Source organism: Scyliorhinus canicula, chromosome 18, assembly GCF_902713615.1.
Source record: "Scyliorhinus canicula chromosome 18, sScyCan1.1, whole genome shotgun sequence".
NCBI lineage: Eukaryota > Metazoa > Chordata > Chondrichthyes > Carcharhiniformes > Scyliorhinidae > Scyliorhinus > Scyliorhinus canicula.
In genome coordinates, this window is record NC_052163.1 from 123,312,334 (window position 1) to 123,334,997 (window position 22,664).

At 46.3% G+C, this 22,664-nt stretch overlaps 1 protein-coding gene across 4 annotated transcripts in view; it reads right to left on the reverse strand.

Moving 5' to 3' along the window:
• Positions 1-22,664, reverse strand: part of LOC119953366 (ADAMTS-like protein 5) — a 139,378-nt gene that overhangs the window by 34,516 nt on the left and 82,198 nt on the right. For 3 of the 4 annotated variants that reach the window (XM_038777559.1, XM_038777557.1, XM_038777558.1), the window contains exons 3-5: positions 14,204-14,358; positions 4,183-4,243; positions 2,174-2,282 (exon numbers count right to left, since the gene is read on the reverse strand). In XM_038777559.1, coding sequence (XP_038633487.1) covers positions 2,174-2,282; positions 4,183-4,243; positions 14,204-14,358 — 325 coding nt within the window. Of the gene's footprint in view, positions 1-2,173; positions 2,283-4,182; positions 4,244-14,203; positions 14,362-22,664 lie in introns of all 4 variants that reach the window. The other variant, XM_038777560.1, reaches the window with a different exon arrangement.

The following is a 22,664-nucleotide window of genomic DNA, read 5'->3' on the forward strand; positions in this document are numbered from 1 at the left end:
TCCACAGACAACGGTGATGCACTAAACCAAACTCAAGGAAAGTCCAATGCAGCAGACAGATCAATGATAGGCACAAAACAAAGATTGCCCTTTAAGTTTTTGGGACTGGTGGTACTGAGAGGGTTAAAACCATTTGTCCGAGCTTTTCTATCTTGTCGGACCCAGCTGCTGAATTCAGAACATTAGAAAGCCAGGATAAGGTATGGGGATCAGGCACTAAAGTAGTTTAAAGTGAATTTGGTTGTGGGAGTTGGAAGGTCAGAGAGATGAGCTGTGTTCATCTTTTTCTGTTCCTTACATGCTTTTCTCATGGGGTCAGAATTCCTCTGGTCATTGCACGTTGCAACATCGTAAATGTGTCTGTAAAGATTTCCTGTGCTTCATATTTCTGGCAAAATTGTAAACCTGTTCTTTGGTAATGAGTTTACAATCTTGCTGGAGATAATGATCAGAGGGAAACTTCACTGATGCATTTACGATCGTGCTGGAGAGGGAATTGTTACCCCACAGATACAGCTGTAACTTAGATACATTTTAATGTATAGGACCACTCAGGCAATTAATCTGCTAGTATCTCCACTCCTCTGAAAACCACCACATTGATCTCCATACAATGATTGAAGCCAGATTTTTATGGATTACTTTTTGTAGGAATGGCACTTTTTAATCATCGTGTGCACAGGATTCATAGCATTATTACTTTTACACTAGATTAGGTATTATATCACAGTTAGTTGCACACAAGGTTAGGTGTACAGGAGTCTGGAACACAGAAATAGGACTAGGCCATTCAAACCTGTTCTGCCATTCAAAGTCAGCATGGCATTGTATTAGTTTCTTGATAAATAAGGGGTGAAAGGTTATCGGGGGTTGGCAGGAGGTTACAATCACATCGACCATGATCCGATTGAATGGCGGAGCAGGCTCGAGGGACCGAGTGGCCTACTCCTGCTCCTATTTCGTACGTTGGTGTGTACGTTCGTATGGCTGTTCTATATCCTACTTTCCACATATCTCTCACTATCCATGACTAGTAAACGTCTACCGATCTAGGACTTAAAGTTGAGCTCACATGGGCGAGAATTCCATACTTAGTCCATCCTTGGTGAAAGGAAGCATTCCGTAACTTCTCTCCTGGACAGCCTGTCTCCGATTTTCAGGCTATGTCCTCTTGTTCTGGACAACGTAGAGGAAATGACTCTCTCTTTCTCCTTTGCAAATTCCTTCCAAGTTCTGAAAAACCTTAATCAATCTTAACCTTGCCCTTTTACATTCCAGGGAATTCAAGCCTAATTGATGTAATCTCTCCACTTAATTCATCCCTCGGAGTCTCGGGTCTATTCTGGTCAAGCTGCAGCGCTTCCAAGGCCATTATCTTCTTTCTAAACGTATTGGCCGGGATTCCTTTTTCTGACTGGAGGCGCACCCCGTCAATGGGAAATCCCACTGAGGCGCAGCGGGAAGAGAGAATCCCGCCACCAGCAAACGGTGTGCTGCCGAGATACACGTGGCTTGGGGATCAGTGAATCCAGCTCGTCATCATTTTTACTGGATGAGGTTAGATTAGGTATACAGAAGCTAAACTTATTATTGCATGTACACTAGACGATGTGTACAAGGTTCTGAGAGTATCCAAGTAAGACAGGTAGCTGGGGCAGCACGGTAGCACTGTGGATAGCACAATTGCTTCACAGTTCCAGGGTCTCAGGTTCGATTCCGGCTTGGGTCACTGTCTGTGCGGAGTCTGCACATCCTCCCCGTGTGTGCGTGGGTTTCCTCCGAGTGCTCCGGTTTCCTCCCACAGTCCAAAGATGTGCAGGTTAGATGGATTGGCCATGCTGAATTGCCCTTAGTGTTCAAAATTGCCCTTAGTGTTGGGTGGGGTTACTGGGTTACGGGGATCGGGTGGAGGTGTTGACCTTGGGTAGGGTGCTCTTTCCAAGAACCGGTGCAGACTCGATGGGCCGTATGGCCTCCTTCTGCACTGTAAATTCTATGATGGTATCATGAGGCCCTGTTGCGTTGTTCTGATAGCAAACCCCAGCTGAGAGTTTCTCCATGTTCCCATCCTCTTAAGCAAGATTAGTGTCAATTGAATGAGCCTCCGAGTCCACATCACTCGGATCCTAATGATTCAACTGTACTGTGATTGAGGAGAATGCTCTGTACTTACCCCCATAGAATGGCAGCCAATGGTCATTCATCAAGTTGCCCTGGATTGGCTTGTTGTTGTAGAGAGAACATTGCATCTTTCGGAAATCAATGGATCCTGGAGGGCAATCCTATGAGAATTGTGTCAAATTACTGCTTAAATTGTTAAGAACTTGTCTGCAAGAACACATAATACAACATGGATTTTACAAAGCATGCCATATATTGTTGAAGAATATCCCAAAGCTGCTTGCAAAGGTCCAATTAAGAATGAAAACTGATGGGCAGCACGGTGGCACAGTGGGTTAGCCCTGTAGCCTCACGTCGCTGAGGTCCCAGGTTCGATCCCGGCTCTGGGTCACTGTCCGTGTGGAGTTTGCACATTCTCCCCGTGTTTGCGTGGGTTTCGCCCCCACAACCCAAAGATGTGCAGGCTAGGTGGATTGGCCACGCTAAATTGCCCCTTAATTGGAAAAACTGAATTGGGTACTCTAAATTTATTTTAAAAAAAGAATGAAAACTGATGAGGAACTGAGGACAAATGCAAACGGTGCCAAGGAGGCCTCGCCAACCATGCCCACATGTTCTGCCCCAGACTGGTCAGGTTCTGGATAGCCTTCATTGAGGCGATGTCCAAGATTGTGGGGGTGAGGGTGGAGCCATGCCCGAGAGTGGCAATCTTCGGGGTATCGGACCCGCCAGAACTTCATCTGGGGAGGAGGGCTGATGCCCTTTGCCATTGCTTCCCTATTCGCCCGCTGGAGAATCCTGCTCGCTGGAGGCGGAGCATTGTGGAGGCCTCGGAGAATACCGAGCCAGGCCCGCTAATGATATGGCAACGGTGTTTACTGTACGTGCGTTCTGAACTGCATTGACGCCGCTGTCGAGGCGACGGGGAATTCCAATTTGGCGGGAAACCAGCACCCGGCACAATTCTCCGCCCAATCGGAGAATCCCCCCGCCCAATGTGTTTTGACAAAGAGCTGGGTGGCTCAAGCACAAAATCAATGCCTGTGATAGGTTGAAAGTCAATGCAGCCTTGAACTCAACATTGAGTTCAACTATTTCAGACCATAATGTTTCTCCTTGTGTTTCCTTTCCTTGTTTTTTCCCCAATTAGCAGCACCTATTTTCTTTAGATTTTATTTTTGCTCCATCACCATTCTCTTCAGCCGTGTAAAATAACCCTTTTGTCATTTAACCTCGACTGCCTTTCACCCAATCACAGTCCTTCCTTCTGTTCATGTCCCACCTACCCCTTTGTCGAAACCTATTACATCTCTAACTTTCTTCAGTTCTCATGAAAGGGCAGAGACCCGAAACGTCAGGCGGGATTTTCAGACTGTTCCCGCCGACGGTAATCCCCCCCCCCCACCATTCCCGCCACGGGTTCCCCAATGGGGGAGGGTGCAAACAATTGGAACGATGGGAAACCCCACTGACAGTGGTGGAACTGGAAGGTCCCGTCTCCGCCCAATGGCGGGCCGTCTCCGTCAACGCAAAATACGCCGAGGGAGGGGCTGGCGGAAAATCCCGACCGTTAACCCCGTGTTTCTCTCTCCGTAGAGGCTGCCATAACCTGCTGGGCTTTCCCGGAATTTTCTGTTTTCACTTTAGCGTTGATGGTTGTTGGAATTAATTGTGGAGATACGGAGGGGTGAATCCAGGGAGAGGTTCAAACATGAAGGTGAGAATGGGGCGGCGAGGACAGGATGAATGTCTGGGATTGGGTGGGGGACAGGGTCAAACCATCAGAGTCTAGGATAAGCTAAAGATCACAGAGAATCGAGGCTGGAACAGCACTGGAACGGCTGATAATGGAGATGACAATTAGACATGGGTGAGGGTTGCAGCAGCAGGTCGGCTGGGCTAGAGATGGAAGTAAGAGATGTTACGGAGGTGGAAGTAAACAATTGCTCTGATCGATGGGAAGGATTAAGATCCTTTGTAGCTATAATCGATGCTGGGTAACTAACTTGGGATGAAGTGCTTTCGAAAGGTGTAAAGTGCTGCCAATGCTCCGTCACTCACCACAAGGTTACATACTCTGTACTGCCGCTGATCCCCCTGACAACCTTCTGTATTCAAGAACCTGAGAAGTGAAAACAGAGAAACTGAGACCGATTTGATTGCTGGAAAGAGAACAGTCACATTTCTGTACCAAAATCAAACTATTGACTTGTCACAATTGCATTCTCTTATGAGACTTGTCTCAAGCTGGGGCAGGGACGTAGATTGAGTTTGCGACATCAGTGACAATTTGCATTTTTTAGCATCTTTAACAGTATCCCAGGGCACTTCACAGGTGCATTATGCAGCACGGTAGCACTATGGTTAGCACTGTTGCTTCACCGCGCCAGGGTCCCAGGTTCGATTCCCACTTGGGTCACTGTCTGTGCGGAGTCTGCACGTTCTCCTCGTATCTGCGTGGGTTTCCTCCGGATGCTCCCGTTTCCTCCCACAAGTCCCAAAAGGCGTGCTTATTTTTAAAAAATTTAAAAAATAAATTTAGTGTACCCAATCATTTTTCCAATTAAGGGGCAATTTAGCGTGGCCAATCCACCTAGCCTGCACGTTTTTGGGTTGTGGGGGCGAAACCCACACAGACACGGGGAGAATGTGCAAACTCCACACTCGAACCTGGGACCTCAGCGTCGTGAGGCGGTTGTGCTAACCACTAGGCCACCGTGCTGCCCGAAAAGGCGTGCTTATTAGGTGAATTGGACATTCTGAATTCTCCCTCTGTGTACCCGAACAGGCGCCGGAGTGTGGCGACTAGGGGACTTTCAGAGTGACTTCCTTGCAGTGTTTTTTTATTTTTTTAAAATAAATTTAGATTACCCAATTATTTTTTTCTATTAAGGGGCAATTTAGCATGGCCAATCCACCTACTCTGCACATTTTTGGGTTGTGGGGGCGAAACCCACGCAGACACGGGGAGAATGTGCAAACTCCACACGGACAGTGACCCAGAGCCGGGATCGAACCTGGGACCTCAGCGCCGTGAGGCGGTTGTGCTAACCACTAGGCCACCGTGCTGCCCTTCCTTGCAGTGTTAATGTAAGCCTACTTGTGACAATAAAGATTATTATTATTATCAAATCTTACACCAACCCACTTAAAGAAATGGGTTCCACCAGGGCTACTAAGTTCCTGATCTCATAACAGCTTTAGCCCAAGCATGAACTAAAGAGATGAATTCAAGAGTGACTTCCCTTGATATCAAGGCAGCGTTTGACCATGTGTGGTATCAAGGAGCCCGAGCAAAACTGAAGTCAATGGGAATCAGGGGGAAAACCTCCATTGGTTGGAGTCATTTCTAGCACAAAGGAATATGAGAGGACAACCATTTCAGTCCAAGGATATCACTGCAGATGTTCTTCAGCAGAGTGTCCTAGGCCCAACTATCTTCAATTGCTTCATCCATGATTTTTGTTACATCATAAGGTCAGATGTGGGGATGTTCGCTGATGGTTATACAATCTTCAGCACCATTCGCAACTCCTCAGATACTGAAGCAGCCCATGTCCAAATGCAGCAAGACCTGGACAATATCCAGACTTGGGCTGATGAATGACTAGTAACGTTCGTGCCAGGCAATGATCATCTCCAACAAGGGCGAATCTAACAATCTTCCCTTGACATTCAATAGTATTACCATCGCGGAATCCCCCACTAGCAACATCTTACGGACATGAGAGGAGCTTGATTTAAGCAGCACTAATTTTGCATCTCTCTCCCTTGTATGCAACTTTACACAAATGCCATTCTTTATAGACGATCCTAGACAGCCAGTATCTGAACAATTCAACCGTATGAGGTTAGCACAGTTCTGGATTCCATGGGTGCTGACCAGTCAGATACCTCCTCCACTCTGAGTGACTATTCTCCATCCATAACTCTACTGTACGGGAGCTATTTACTCATAAGGGAGATTCACAAATCTCTAATTCTATGCTCCATGTTCTTCTTTGAAAATAAATTTAGAGTACCCAATTCATTTTTCCAATTAAGGGGCAAGTTAGCGTGGCCAATCCATCTACCCTGCACATCTTTGGGTTGTGGGGGCGAAACCCACGCAAGCATGGGGAGAATGTGCAAACTCCACACGGACAGTGACCCAGGGCCGGGATCGAAGCTGGGACCTGAGGCAGCAGTGCTAACCACTGCACCTTCCATGCTACCCTATGTTCCATGTTCACACATGCCTCAGCAATGGGGCTGGTTTAGCACAGGGCTAAAGAGCTGGCTTTTAAAGCAGACCAAGGCAGGCCAGCAGCACGGTTCAATTCCCGTACCAGCCTCCCCGAACAGGCGCCGGAATGTGGCGACTAGGGGCTTTTCACAGTAACTTGATTTGAAGCCTACTTGTGGCAATAAGCGATTTTCATTTCATTTCATTTCAGTGGTCCACCTGATTGTCCAGTAGAGCTGGAGATCAAAAATGTTGCAAACCAAAAGTAGAGAGAGTTGCATTTATATATCACCGTTCACAACCTCAGGACTTCCCCAATGAGGCAATTTACAGCCAATGAAGTGCTTCTGAAGTGAGGTCGCTCTTATAATGTGGGAAGAAGAGCAATTTGCAAGCAGCAATATGATAACAGCTGGATTATGTGTATTCGGGACGTTGATTGAAGGATAGATATTTATTGACCGGGGGAAATCTCCCCTCCTTTTTCTCAAATAGTGCCACAAGTTCATTTACGTTCACCTGATGGAGCTGACCGGGCCTCAGTTTAATGTTTTATCTAATATATGAGGCAACTCATCCGATCATAGAATGAGTGCTTGCCTGTCCATTTCCCTGGCCAGTATCCTTGGAGGGAGCTTGCTTTGTTTCAAAATCCCAAATTAAAATTCCATAAGCAAACTTTGCTCCAAAACAGATGGAGCATACGTTACAGTACAAGTAGGTGCCGGTTAGTCAACTCAAGACTTCAGAGAGTCTCCCACTTGTGTTCTTGAAATACGATCTACTGTACCACTCTGCTGACATTCCCCCTTTAAGAACATTTTTGCTAATTCTATGAACACTTCAATTGAGAATTATCCCTCTGGTCATACCTTTTTCTCTCCATCACATTCATAAAAAAGTCAGCAATAATTATTTTTGCAGATGTTATTTTGAAGGAAATTATGTGCACAGTTTGAATTCTTAAAATAGTTTTCCAAAGGGATATTAATCAGTTCATTAATCACTGAAATCACCATTGCTTCCTCTGGAAAACAACAAAGTAGGTTATTTAGGTTTATTCCTCAGCTTAAACATCCATGCTGTAAAACAACTCAAGCCCAAATTAACCCAAAAGTCACCGGCCTCTGTTCTGGCTTAATCCTCCTGAAACAGTGGAGGTGGAAAACCCTGGGTTTGTATCTCCGGCTGAATCATCAAGCAGTTTACTGATATTATTTTCCAATTAACTTATAATAATCTTCATTGGTGTCACAAGTTGGCTTTGATTAACACTGCAATGACGTTACTGTGAAAATCCTGTGAAAAACTTGTCTCTCTTCTGATGATACATTGGGATTCGGTCATACCGACCCTGATCATTATTTTTTTTTATTTTCTTGAAATAAATTTAGTGTACCCAATTATTTTTTTCCAATTATGGGGCAATTTAGCTTGGCCAATCCACCTATCCTGCACATCTTTGGGTTGTGGGGGTGAAACCCACGCAGACACGGGTAGAATGTGCAAACTCCTCACGGACAGTGACCCAGGGCCGGGATTCGAACCCGGGTCCTCAGCGCCATAGGCAGCAATGCTAACCACTGTGCCACCGTGCTGCCCCGACCCTGATCATTATTGGACACAAGGAGACATTCTTCATTTGATAATGATCAGGAACTGGAGCCCTGGTTGATTTTTCACCCCTCTCCGATCTAGGGCACTGAAGTCAACTATAGCACCTTCACCACCATCTTAAACATCCTGCCCTCCGCCACTGGTGCACCCTGGCAGCAACGTCCAACGTCTAAGATGCAACAACTCACCAAGGTTTCTCAGTCAACAGCTCCCAAACGCACAAGCTCTACCAGCAAGAAGGATAAGGGCACCTGACCCATGCTGACTTGGACAGAGATATCTGCTCCTTCAGCGTCGCTGGGTCGAACCCTCGAACTCCTTCCGTAACAGCACACGGACTCACTGCCACTTTCTCAAGAGAAATAAGGATGGGTAAAAATGCTGCCCCAGCCAGTGGTGCCCACATCCTGAGAAATAATGTTTAAAAAATACATTGAGTAAGCGGTGCAACTCCATCTTCATAATATAGTGACCGATAGAAATTTTCAACCTCCAAATAGCTGCAAACCTGGATTACTTGGTGTGGGCGTTTATATAACTGGGTGCCAAATACAATAAAATAATCAATGGTTATTTTCACAGGCCTGTGAAGGGTAACAGGAGGGCATCAAAATATGATCAGTACTGGAAACCTAAAGAGAGCAATGATCTTTTTCAAGCAAAGGCTTGTCTGAATATGACACCACAGATGTTGAATTAATCATGACTTCTAACACAATACATATATTTATAGAGCACCTTTAACATAAGAAAATGTCCCACCACATTTTACAGGAATATTATTTTTAAAAATAGGACACAAAGCCACACTTGGAGATATTAGATCAAGTGTACCGGGATGCCCCCACACCACACAGACTGCGGCACTTCAAAATGGCAGCTCACGGCGACACGGTGACGCAGTGGTTAGCACTGCTGTCTCACGGCGCTGAGGACCAGGGTTCAATCCCGGTCCCGGGTCACTGTCCGTGTGGAGTTTGCACATTCTCCCCGTGTCTGTGGGGAGACAACCCAAAGATGTGCAGGGTAGGTGGATTGGCCATGCTAAATTGCCCCTTAATTGGAAAAAAAAAAGAATTGGGTACTTTAAATTTTGAAAAGAGACGGCTCACCACCACCATCTCGAGGACAGTAAGAGATGAGCAACAAATGATTAGCACTGGGGGTGCTTAAGAGGCTAGGATTAGAGGCGCGCAGGTATCTCAGAGGTTTATAGGGCGACAGGAGGTTGCAAAGATAGGGAAAGGCCAAGAGTTTGAGGACACAGATGAGAAAGACAGTAAATATTAAAGTTCCAAGATAAATTGGGATTAGAGAAGATATTTCCAGTGACAGAGGGAGTATAAGCACAGATAGGAATAGTTTCATATGGACAGTCTGCTTCTGTTAATTCAGAGGCACCTTTTTATGGTGTTTAAGGTTGAGGGGTGATCTAACTTAAAATGATGCAATGACTCGATAGGGTAGGTAAAAAGAAGCTATTTCTTAAGGTGGAGAGATCCGGAATAAGGGGGTCCAGTCTCAAAACACGAGGTAACCATTCAGGGAGAACTTAGCAGCACAAAATATACCGAAGCGTGGTTAGCACTGTTGCTTCACAGCACCAGGGTCCTATTCCCGGCTTGGGTCACTCCAGCCACACTCCACTAATACTCCAACCACACTCCACTATTACTCCAACCACACTGCACTATTACTCCAACCACACTCCACTATTACTCCAATCACACTCCACTAATACTCCAACCACACTCCATTATTACTCTAGCCACACTCCACTATTACTCCAACCACACTCCATTATTACTCCAGCCACACTCCACTATTACTCCAATCACACTCCACTAATACTCCAACCACGCTCCATTATTACTCTAGCCACACTCCACTATTATTCCAATCACACTCCATTATTACTCTAGCCACACTCCACTATTACTCCAACCACACTCCATTATTACTCCAGCCACACTCCACTATTACTCCAATCACACTCCACTATTACTCCAATCACACTCCACTATTACTCCAATCACACTCCACTATTACTCCAACCACACTCCACTATTACTCCAACCACACTCCACTAATACTCCAACCACACTGCACTATTACTCCAACCACACTCCACTATTACTCCAACCACACTCCACTAATACTCCAACCACACTGCACTATTACTCCAACCACACTCCACTATTACTCCAACCACACTCCACTATTACTCCAACCACACTCCATTATTACTCCAGCCACACTCCACTATTACTCCAATCACACTCCACTATTACTCCAATCACACTCCACTATTACTCCAATCACACTCCACTATTACTCCAATCACACTCCACTATTACTCCAACCACACTGCACTATTACTCCAACCACACTCCACTAATACTCCAACCACACTGCACTATTACTCCAACCACACTCCACTATTACTCGAACCACACTCCACTATTACTCCAATCACACTCCACTATTACTCCAACCACACTCCACTAATACTCCAACCACACTCCACTATTACTCCAACCACACTGCACTATTACTCCAACCACACTCCACTATTACTCCAATCACACTCCACTATTACTCCAACCACACTCCACTAATACTCCAACCACACTCCACTATTACTCCAACCACACTCCACTATTACTCCAACCACACTCCACTATTACTCCAACCACACTCCACTATTACTCCAACCACACTCCACTATTTCTCCAACCACACTCCACTATTACTCCAACCACACTCCACTAATACTCCAACCACACTCCACTATTACTCCAACCACACTCCACTATTACTCCAACCACACTACACTAATACTCCAACCACACTCCATTATTACTCTAGCCACACTCCACTATTACTCCAACCACACTCCACTATTACTCCAACCACACTCCATTATTACTCCAGCCACACTCCAATCACACTCCACTATTACTCCAATCACACTCCACTATTACTCCAACCACACTCCACTATTACTCCAACCACACTCCATTATTACTCTAGCCACACTCCACTATTACTCCAACCACACTCCATTATTACTCCAGCCACACTCCAATCACACTCCACTATTACTCCAATCACACTCCACTATTACTCCAACCACACTCCACTATTACTCCAATCACACTCCACTATTACTCCAATCACACTCCACTATTACTCCAATCACACTCCACTATTACTCTAGCCACACTCCACTATTACTCCAACCACACTCCACTATTACTCCAATCACACTCCACTATTACTCCAACCACACTCCACTATTACTCCAACCACACTCCATTATTACTCCAGCCACACTCCACTATTACTCCAATCACACTCCACTATTACTCCAGCCACACTCCACTATTACTCAAGCCACACTCCACTATTACTCCAACCACACTCCACTATTACTCCAACCATACTCCACTATTACTCAAGCCACACTCCACTATTACTCCAACCACACTCCACTATTACTCCAGCCACACTCCACTATTACTCAAGCCACACTCCACTATTACTCCAACCACACTCCACTATTACTCCAACCACACTCCACTATTACTCAAGCCACACTCCACTATTACTCCAACCACACTCCACTATTACTCCAGCCACACTCCACTATTACTCTAGCCACACTCCATTATTACTCCAACCACACCACTATTACTCCAACCACACTCCACTATTACTCCAGCCACACTCCACTATTACTCCAATCACACTCCACTATTACTCCAACCACACTCCACTATTACTCCAGCCACACTCCACTATTATTCCAATCACACTCCACTATTACTCCAACCACACTCCACTATTACTCCAACCACACTCCACTATTACTCCAACCACACTCCACTATTACTCCAACCACACTCCACTATTACTCCAACCACACTCCACTATTACTCCAACCACACTCCACTATTACTCCAACCACACTCCACTATTTCTCCAACCACACTCCACTATTACTCTAGCCACACTCCATTATTACTCCAACCACACTCCACTATTACTCCAACCACACTCCACTATTACTCCAACCACACTCCACTATCACCCCAACCACACTCCATTATCATCCCAACCGCACTCTACTAGCACTTTAACTGGGCGGCACGGTAGCACAGTAGTTAGCATTGTTGCCTCACAGCATCAGGGACCTCGGTTCGTTCCCGGCTTGGGTCACTGTCTGTGTGGAGACTGCATGTTCTCCCCGTGTCTGCGTGGGTTTCCTCCGGGTGCTCCAGTTTCCCCCCACACGTCCCGAAAGACGGTGAATTGGACATTCTGAATTCTCCCTCTGTCTAACCTGAACAGGCGTCAGAGTGTGGCGACGAGGGGATTTTCACAGTAACTTCATTGCGTAAGCCTACGTGTGACTACAGAAAAAATTATTATTATCCTACCCCACCAAAAGGTGGCCGATGCAGATGATACTACACTTTTGTGCTGGAATTCTCAAAAGGACAGACTGCCTCAATCTTTCACTTTTTGGCCAGCTTTAAAAAAAAAACAGACTCTATTTCTGTCTTGCACAGCAAGCAATTCGAGATACTAATTTGAAAATCTGTTCCATTTTACTTTTGTGAACATTTTTAGTTTCCAATGATAGGAGCAGAAACACCCGGAACGTGATTTTGCCCGTGGGAAAAGAATGTGCCACTCCATTGGCCCACGGTGACACAGAGGAGCAAGGAGCCATCAAACAACTTAACAGCCATCTTTTCTCCTTCTTCTCCCCTTCTTCACCCCTTCCTGTCTTCTTCTTCTCTTCCTATTCTCTTCTTTTCTTCTTCTGGTGCGATGTGTTCTCCCACCGTGAGCCACACAAGCTCTGAAAATCCAGCAGATTGTTGGTTGCAGAATTGTTGTTGTAGCCCCGATGAGACCCACGGGGATGTCCAGATTGATCCCCCCCATGGTGTTCGCAGAGTACGAGCTCCCCGACAGCGGGCTCATTAAGTCACCGAGATCTGGTCCCGGCTGGGACTTGGGAGTGTTGCTTTGTTATTGTTTTCCTAGCCTGAGTAGGAAATAAACTATTTTGGATTCCTCTTTTCGCGACTCCTCACTGACTCCAATAACTGGAGAAGGGTCCGCAAGCTCCACAAATCCTGAGAGGGGCCACGATGTTGAAGCTGCTTCCATGGTCCCATTTACCAGTTAATTGGACTAACATATTGGACACGAGACAATGCGCTGACTGAAACTTGGGCTGTGTTTGATGTGACCCTGTTAGCTGTGTTTTGGGTGGCGAAGGGGAGGGGGTGGAGCATAAAAAAACAGGCACCCCAACACCCCCCGGCCCTGGGTTCACCCCTATAGCATGTTGGGCAGATGCCAAAATCGACAATCGCCCCCGACCACCGCAGCCTTATTTAAATAAATAAGCAAAGGTCAGTTGGGCTTGTTAACAAGACAATGGACCCAGATAATACACTCCCCATGCCATAACGCAATTGACATGGGTGGTCAGGCAGGAATGGGCAGGTCATTTAAAAAAACAATATTTATACCAGGATGTAAAGGAAGGGGGAGGGGGTGTCTGCTATCTTCAGGGTGCTTCCTGCACATTGGGGCTCAGTGCCCTAAAGATAGCCCTTTCTTCCTACCTTTCCTACCCATAGGGTGAATTTGCAACCCTTCACTGCTCTGGGGCAAACATGTCCACATTCTCACTCAGTTTCAAATTTCTGCAGTGTGCAATTGCTACCACCAGAGGGCACTTCTATGTAACAACTCCAGTGGGTTTCGAGTGGTGGGAGTGGGTCTTTGTAGAGTGGCCACACAAAATCTGTTAAATAATATCATTGGACCAGCAATGCAGTGGTCCATGCTAATACTCTGGACCAAATCCCACCACCAATGCTATAAATGCAATTAATAAAATCTGGAATTGAAAGCTATTCTCAGTAATGGGGATCATTAAACTTTCGTCAATTGCTGTGAAAACCCATCTGGTTTGCTAATGTCCTTTAGGGAAGGAAATCTGCCGTTCTTACCTGGTCTGGCCCACATGTGACTTCAGACCCCACAGCAATGTGGTTGACTCTTATCTGCCCTCTGACAGGGCCTAACAAGCCACTCAGTTCAAGGGCAATGAGGGACGGGCAACAAACATTGCATTGCCAGCACCGCGCACATCCTACGAAAGAATTAATTAAGAAATGTGGTGTGTTGTAGATAAAAGCTCTGGCCACGTACCTCATACAGCGCCTGCTCCGGAATGATGCTCCTCCACCACATGTGCTGGAACAAGCACTCCAGCTCCCCCATGGCGACCACTCATTGGACCAAACCTGGCGCCGTTGACGGGCTCTGTTCACCCACTGAGGCCTTCTTGGCTTCTGATGCACAGCCTACTTGAGAAAACAGCCACAAATGAAACCATCGAGTCAGTCAATACACCCAAGGGGAGGCTTTTCATCAGCAGTAATTGATCCACTACCGTTTGACTATATTTAAAGGCTATATCTTTGTCCTGATTGAGGTGGTAGTGGGTATTGGCCAAGCCTTTACGCTTCAGCATCCTGTGATTCCATTCAGATTGTATACCGCAGGAGCAAGATGAAGGGTAAATGACTGAATCCTACAGCTCAGAGGGAGACCATTCAGTACATCATGTCTATGCTGGTTCTTTGAAAGAGCTATTCGATTGGTCCACTCTTCCGTTCTTTTACTGTAGCTCTGCAAATGTTTCTTTTTCAATTACATTTTCTTTTTTTTAAAATTCAGAGTACCCAATTCATTTTATTCCAATTAAGGGGCAATTTAGCATGGCCAATCCACCTAACCTAATCTTTGGGTTGTGGGGGTGAAACCCACGCAGACACGGGGAGAATGTGCAAACTCCACACGGACAGTGACCCAGGGCCGGGATCGAACCTGGAACCTCGGCGCCGTGAGGCTGCAGGGCTAACCCACTGCACCACCCTGCTGCCCTATTCAATTACATCTTCAACCACCCTTTGAAATTTACTATTGAATCTTCTTTCACTGCCCTAATGTGTCTCAAATTGTAACAGCTTACTCCCCACAAAAATAAACTCTTCATTTCCCCTGTTATTTGGCCAATTACCCGTAAGTCTCTGGCCTCTGGTTACTGATCTTGCTCCTGGAAAGATTATCTCCTTATTCACTCTTAGCAAAACACCCATAATATTGAGCTACCCGTAACCTGTTCTGCTCTAAGGAAAACACACTCAGCTTTTCTTGTCTCTCTACATAACTGAAGCTCTATAACTTTGCTCCTTTCAATCACAACACCCACCATTTTGCAGCTTCTGTGTGTGGTGTCGGCGCAAGCCATATTTTACCACACAGCGACTATCTTCATGGCTAGAGCTGTCATTTTTGCCCTGTTTCCGAGGATTAAAGACTGGGACGTTGTGTTCTTCTAAAAAAATAAATTTAGAGCACCCAATTCTTCTTTCCCAATTTAGCGTGGCCTGTCCACCTACCCTGCACAGCTTTTTTGGGTTGTGGGGATGAAACCCACGCAGACACGGGGAAAATGTGCAAACACGGATAGTGACCCGGGGCCGGGTTCGATCCCGGGTCCTCGGTGGTGTGAGGCAACAGTGCTAACCACTGCGCTACCATGCCGCCTAGGGTGTCCCTTATTAAACGGCACTTTCATCGTAACTCTAATGTTCTAAAGTCGCGGACTGCCTGTAACATGCTTCTGTGCCACAGCTTTGGAAACACCATGAAGTTGGAACCTCCTTCCGATAGTTACTTTACGTCAGACATGTCTCATTTGCTCAATAAAATTAACAGGCAAAGGCTGTGTTGAACATTTTAAGGAGAGATTTATTGAAGAATCCAACCAAGGAGCACTCTGGAATAGCTGAGTCTGGAATTGACAAAGGCCTGGGCAAAGGGTCCAGACACAGCTGGCTGAAGGCAGGGGCAACATTGCAAAGGTGGAGAGAGGGGCCTTGGTGATGGAGACCATGTGGGGACAGAAGCTCAGTTCGGGATCAAGTAATTATTCACCGGACACAACAAACTTTCTCCTGGTGTTTCTAAACTCCCAGCGTTTGGATAATGTTGGAGTTGAAGCCTATTGCTCAATGGGAAACAGGTTTGATCGAGAACGAGAGTGCCAACCTTACTTTTTCCTTCATCCAAGCCTTCAGTCATATAGATAGAGTCATTGATGCTTACAGCATAGAAACAGGCCCTTCGGCCCAGCTTGGCCATGCCGCCCAGTTTCTATCTCTAGGCTAGTCCCACTTGCCCATCAGTCTGTGCTATCCTGAGATCTCTCACCTCCCTGCTGTACGATGACTCTATTGGCTGTCCCAGGGCTGTGAAATCAGCATCGTAAATACTTGCCGCTTGAGCTTATCATGAAATGAGGCTTGCGAATACCCTGGTGTTCCCTTATAATATGTTTTAGCTCCAAGTCATATGTAATGGACCATTAACATTACACACTGTGATTGAGTCAGCTGATAACAAGCTTTTAACACAAGACATCAATAAAATATGAGACTCAAGCACCTACCACATCCACAGGAAAGGGGGGTGAAAGTATATCAGATTCACAGTAATTTTCAATCAACCTCCGAACTGCATTCCTTACAGTTCACATAAACCGCCGATTAACCCTTTCAGTGCCAAAGACAAGTTTATGCACCCAAACCTTGCTGAGGAGCAGAAACAACCCCTCACCCTTTCATCAACCTCTTGAATGCACATTTTTATACCTCAGATTTGACCTGGTTACATCTATGATAAATTCAACTTCATCTTCCCTTTCACCCCCAAAATAAGGTGTTAATCCGATATAAAATGAGGTATAGAGGACTATATACCTGCCAAAATACGGAAGCAGCAAGTGAGAGGCAGAACAAGGTGATCCCACAAGCAATGGATCAGATCAAAGCTCTGCCGTCCGGCCACATCCAGTCGTTGAATGGTGGAGGACAATTAAACACCGAAAGAGAGGAGGAGGCTCCACAAATATCCCCCTTCTCGTCGATGGGGAAAAGACAAGGCTGAAGCATTTGCAACTATCTCCAGCCTTCTCCTGATGTGTCGTCATTACTGAGGCCATTCTTCAGCCAAATGGTTTCACGCCACTGGATATCAAAAAACAGTTGATGGCATTGGATACAGAAAAAGGCTGAAGGTCTGGCCTGGCCTGTTTGCAAAACATGAGGGTCATGAAGACTTCTTGAACAAACATATTCTGTAACCAACAACTAAAACGATTAAACACGCAATAATTTTTCAATGATGATATACCAAAACCATCTTATTTGGGACTACTTAAAGTACGGTATTGCTCTATTTTCTTTCAATCCAACTACCTCACATTCTGCCTGAGCGAAAAACTCTCCCAACTCCCTCACAAGCTCACGCATGAGAACTCAACTAAACTTTTGCTCTCCATCTATGGCTCTTCGGCTACTGCTGATCTCTTTAGCCACCTTTTCTCTGCAATTAATACCCTTGTTCCCAGTAAATCGATCACTTCCCTCCACCCATGTGACTTCTGATTGTCTTTTTCCCTCCCTTAATTAAACAGGTGCTGTCTCAAAGCATCCTGTGTGCGCACCGCATCTAGACATGAGTTGCCAGGTCCAGCTCGACTGCAGCTAGTACTACAACATTCACCTCAGTCAAAACTGCCCATCATGAAGGAATTATTCAGGTAAGCAAGCACAAACCTCTGCTCCTTTATTCCATAGCCTTCTGTCTCCTTAAACTTCTACCCTCGCTCCCCTTCATCATCATATTAAACATAAGATGAGAGCAGCACGGTGGCACAGTGGTTAGCACTGCTGCCTCACGGCGCTGAGGACCTGGGTTTGAATCCCGGTCCGGGGCCATTGCCCGAGTGGAGTTTGCACATTCTCCCCGTGTCTGCGTGGGTCTCACCCCCACAACCTAAAGACGTGCAGGGTACGTGGATTGACCACGCTAAATTGTCCCTTAATTTGGACAAAAAAAAATTAAGCATTAAATGTGAAGAACGTGTGAACTTCTTTGTCTCCTTGGGTGATCTAATTATGTTAAAATGTGATCATGTTGGGGTGGTGTTGGTTACAGAATGCATCTGTTAAAAAATTGTTAACAGCAAGACTTTACAAACTATTTGTAACTAACACACAGTGAAGGGTACAGACACTGAGCTATATCCATGTCTGGGTGTTACTACCTCTCTGCTCAACACCACGCTGACCCTAAGGCCACGTGTCTTCTTCCATTACTGTGTGGGCAGTGCTGTACTCAGTCCTACATCAAACCTATATAGGCCAGATCCTTACACACCAAAATATAAATACACATGTTGTTGATGTTAGGAACATAATCACCTTTTTTAGTTCTTAAGTAGTCTACCTGGTACACTTGTCAACAAAGCGCAAATCCACAGAAGCCCTACATTGCTGAAGGAGGCCATTCAGCCCATCGAATCTGCACCAACCCTCCAAAAGAACAGCCTACCTAGGCCCACTCCCCCACCCTATCCCCATAACCCTGCACATCGATAATGGCCAATCCACCTAACCTACACATCTTTGGGCTGTGAGAGAAAACTGGAGCACCTGGAGGAAACCCACGCAGGCAAGCGTAGGAAGTGCAAACTCCACAGATTCAATCTATCCCTCTACCCCCTAGACTAAGAGAGGAGTGGGCAGCAGGTTGGGCTGGGCAGGAAGATCCCTGTCGATATTTAATATTGCCTGTAGAATGAAAACCACGGTTTGGCAAAAGGAGGTTGGATCCCTTATATTCTCTCTCAGCTAGAAGGTGAACAGTTATCTCTAACTATAACCTCCTTGGAACCCAAATGAAATTGATGCGGATAGAGGACTTTCAATGCACACTGAACACTGGGATAGCTGTGCTTCCATTGTGATCTCTTGGCTGGTCAGTACCAACAAGACACTAACTCTAAAAAGCCAGAAAGAAACCAGCAATTGAAAGTTTGGTCGTTTAGTTGCCCGTGCACCCACCGACCAATTAAATAATGACAGATTGCTTCAGTGCACGTTTGAATTTAATGGGACAATCCCATCCAATCTGGGCCGAGCTTAACCGCTGTCTCCTCAATTCTGTTTTTGTTGTATTCAATATTTTCCCCGCGTTTGTCTGTGATAGAGAAATTCAAACAGCATTCATTAGGTAAGCAAAACTGAACTTTATTCACTAATTAGAACTGCTAGCAGAAATGGCAGAAACTTGGAGTCGGAAGGCAGTCATTACAAACTGCTGAGTCCGTCCCAAGTCTGCAATCTCACAGAAGAATAAGGTGATTTTTATACATTATAGGATCAAGATAACATGAATACAACTTGGTCAGGAATTTGATCGAAAGTAAAACATAAGTAATAATCGTTACAATGGCGTCACCTTGCTGACCTTTAGGGGACTGGAGTCTCATATCATTATCTTGTCTTTGTTTTAAGAAAAGGACAAATTTGTTTACAGGCAGAGACAGTTTTTTAGCTTGGTATGTATTGAGACTGCTTCTAGGTTCGTGACGAACAAGCCTTATCTAGACTCTCAGAGTCACCCAGTTCTCAGGACATGCTGACCTCGGCTGTCTCTGTATTCTGTGCCTTAGGTTACATGAAAATCAGTTTAAATTCACTTGTACCAAGAAAACTTGACTACTTTTCCCATCATGCCATTATTTGCTTCACACCATACCACATTTTGATTTAATTCAAAACTTTAGATCCTGATTCAGAGTTGGGCATTAGACCTGTATGGAGGGGAATAAAACCTTCTTCCCAATTGAACAGGATACCTTCCCTCCTATGGGTGGTCCCTGAAGATCACAATCCCTTACATGTACTGACGTCCCTGACAATTCCAGAGGGGTGGTTGTCCCAGCTTTCACTGCCACACAAAAACCATTCACATAATTACCTGCAAATGCCAAGACTTGACATGTTACAAAGGGAGAAAAAGAATAGAAACAGAGAAAGAGAGAGGAAGGCAGGAAGAAGAGGAGTCAAGTGGAATACATGTGCTCACCTCCACCAGCCCACATGCCAGATGCAGTTTGCTACTTTTAGGTGTATTTATGTTTCTTGGCATGAGGTATTTTAGGTATCAGGGGTGGCATTCTCCCCTACCCGGCGTGACGGAGGGTCCCGGAGTAGGGGAGTGGCGCCAACCACTCAGGGGTCGGGCCTTCCCAAAGGTGGGGAATTCACCCCACCTTTGGGGGCCAGCCCCGCGCCAGAGCGGTTTGCACCAGAAGACTGGCGCAAAAAACCGGCGCCCCCGGCAGCGGGGCTGGCCGAAAGGCTTTCGCCGGTCCGCGCATGCACCGGCAGTGACGTCAGTGGCAGCTGGCCGCTGACGTCACTGCCGGCGCATGCGCGATGTGGGGTTCTCTTCCGCTTCCGCCATGGCGGCCGCGGAAGGAGAAATAGTGCACCCAGGGCACTGCCCCGGAGTCTGAGCGGGGGGGCACCGATTGCGGGCCAGGCCACCGTGGGGGCATCCCTCGGGGTTCGATCGCCCCCCCCGCCCCCACCAGGACCCCGGGGGCCTGCTCGCGCCGCTGATCCCGCCGTTCCAGAGGTGGTTTAAACCTCGGCGGTGGGAGAGGCCTCCCAGCGGTGGGACTTCGGCCCATCCGGGCCGGAGAATCACCGCAGGGGCCTCTCCGATCGGAGTGGCGAGATTCCTGCCGCCGCCACTTCCCGGGTGGCGGAGAATCTCTGCCACGGCGGGGGCGGGATTTTTGGCGGCCCTAGGCGATTCTCCGACCCTGCTGGGGGTCGGAGAATTTCGCCCCAGGTGTGCGACTGTAAAGTTCACACCTAGGATCTTCCCAGGTTGACAGCTTTGAGTTTAAATAATACTTTCTTGGAGACTAATAACAGATGTGCCAGTTCTGGGGAGCAATTGCCTACAAGCCTCCATCATCATATTAACGGGCAGCACGGTAGTACAGTGATTAGCATAATTGCTTCACAGCGCCAGGGTCCCAGGTTCGATTCCCGGCTGGGTCACTGTCTGTGCAGAGTCTGCACGTTCTCCCCGTGTCTGCGTGGGTTTCCTCCGGGTGCTCCGGTTTCCTCCCACAGTCCAAAGATGTGCAGGTTAGGTGGATTGGCCACGTTAAATTGCCCTTAGTGTCCAAAATTGCCCTTAGTGTTGGGTGGGGTTACTGGGTTATGGGGATAGGGTGGAGGTATGCTGTTGGCAAGGGTGCTCTTTCCAAGAGCTGGTGTAGTCTCGATGGGCCGAATGGCCTCCTTCTGCACTGTAAATTCTATGAAATCTAAGCCCAATTTTCTTTTCAAGTTACAGCATGATGTGGTTCAGCTTCAATCTCAACGGCGCGGACTTGAAGAACCAGTTCACTGAGGAGAAGAAACTGAATTATTCTCCTGATTGTCCTCGTAACATGCGACTGAATTTTGCACAAAGCGCAAAGTGCTATTGGGTGAAGATTTTAAAGTTGGAAGAGAAATTGAATCAGCAGCATGTAACTTGATGAAGAATATTGTTGGCTGTAACAATCTTTTATAGCACACTTCTCAGATGTAAACAATTAAAAATATATTTTCTAGTTTTTTGGCTGCCCCACATTGCAATATCAGAGAACATGTATGTAGCATACTCTTCGACCTTGATCTCGTAATAGAAAATAAAACATACATAGAATGCAGAAGGAGGCCATTCGGCCCATCAAGTCTGCACCGACCCACTTAAGCCCTCACTGCCACCCCTTCCCCCTACCCAGTAACCCCTCCTAACCCTTTTGGACACTCAGGGCAATTTACCATGGCCAATCCACCTAACCTGCACATCTTTGGACTTGTATAATGACTTGTATACTATTCACACACACACAGACACACACACACACACATATATATATATCTATACATATATAGAGTTGTTAGAAGACAACAAGTTTTTTATTAAACGGCAATTAATTATATTATTAAAAATCTTCCATGACACAAAATTGTCCTCTAACAACTTCCCGTTGTCATGACTTTTGGTCCCATCAAAATTCCGATGTAAAAATTTTCATTCCATTTTCCTTTGTCAATTGTAGCCTTTGGTCAATAAGTGGCTATTTAGAGCAGGATTCTGTCTCCCAATCCCAACGCTGCCACCATCTTCTATACGTATTAAATACCCTCATGTTCATCAACTGATCGCAGGTGGCGATGAGGTTAGTATTGTACACCCTTTATTGAAATACAGATCTTTGGGCTGAAAGGTGGCGGGTGGGGGTGGGGATGGGGGAGTGTGGCATTTTTGATCTCCGCAATTGAGCAGTGCAAGCGGATAGAGCTGCACTCTGGCTCACTTACATTGAGCTGAAAGTCAGACAGGTTCTGGAATGAGCCGGCAATCTGATTGGCAGTCTACCACCCAAGAGGTGAAGGTGGAAATGACCTCCAGTGCCTCGCTTCTCACGATCCGTGTGCTGTGTATTTCCAGTATCTTTCTGTTTCTATTTCAGATTTTCACCCTTTGCAGTTTCTTCTGGAAGAGGAACAGTCTGGTGTCTCGCTGCATGAGTAGTTGAATTATTTTGTCCTTCTTCAAGGGAGTTTGTAAAGTCTCTTTAACCCCTTGTCAAGTATTGAGCCTGGCTGAAATAGTGAGCAGGGCGCTCCTGGTGCATGGGCAGAGCTCAGGGGGAATCTTCCTCTCTGTGGGCAAGTCT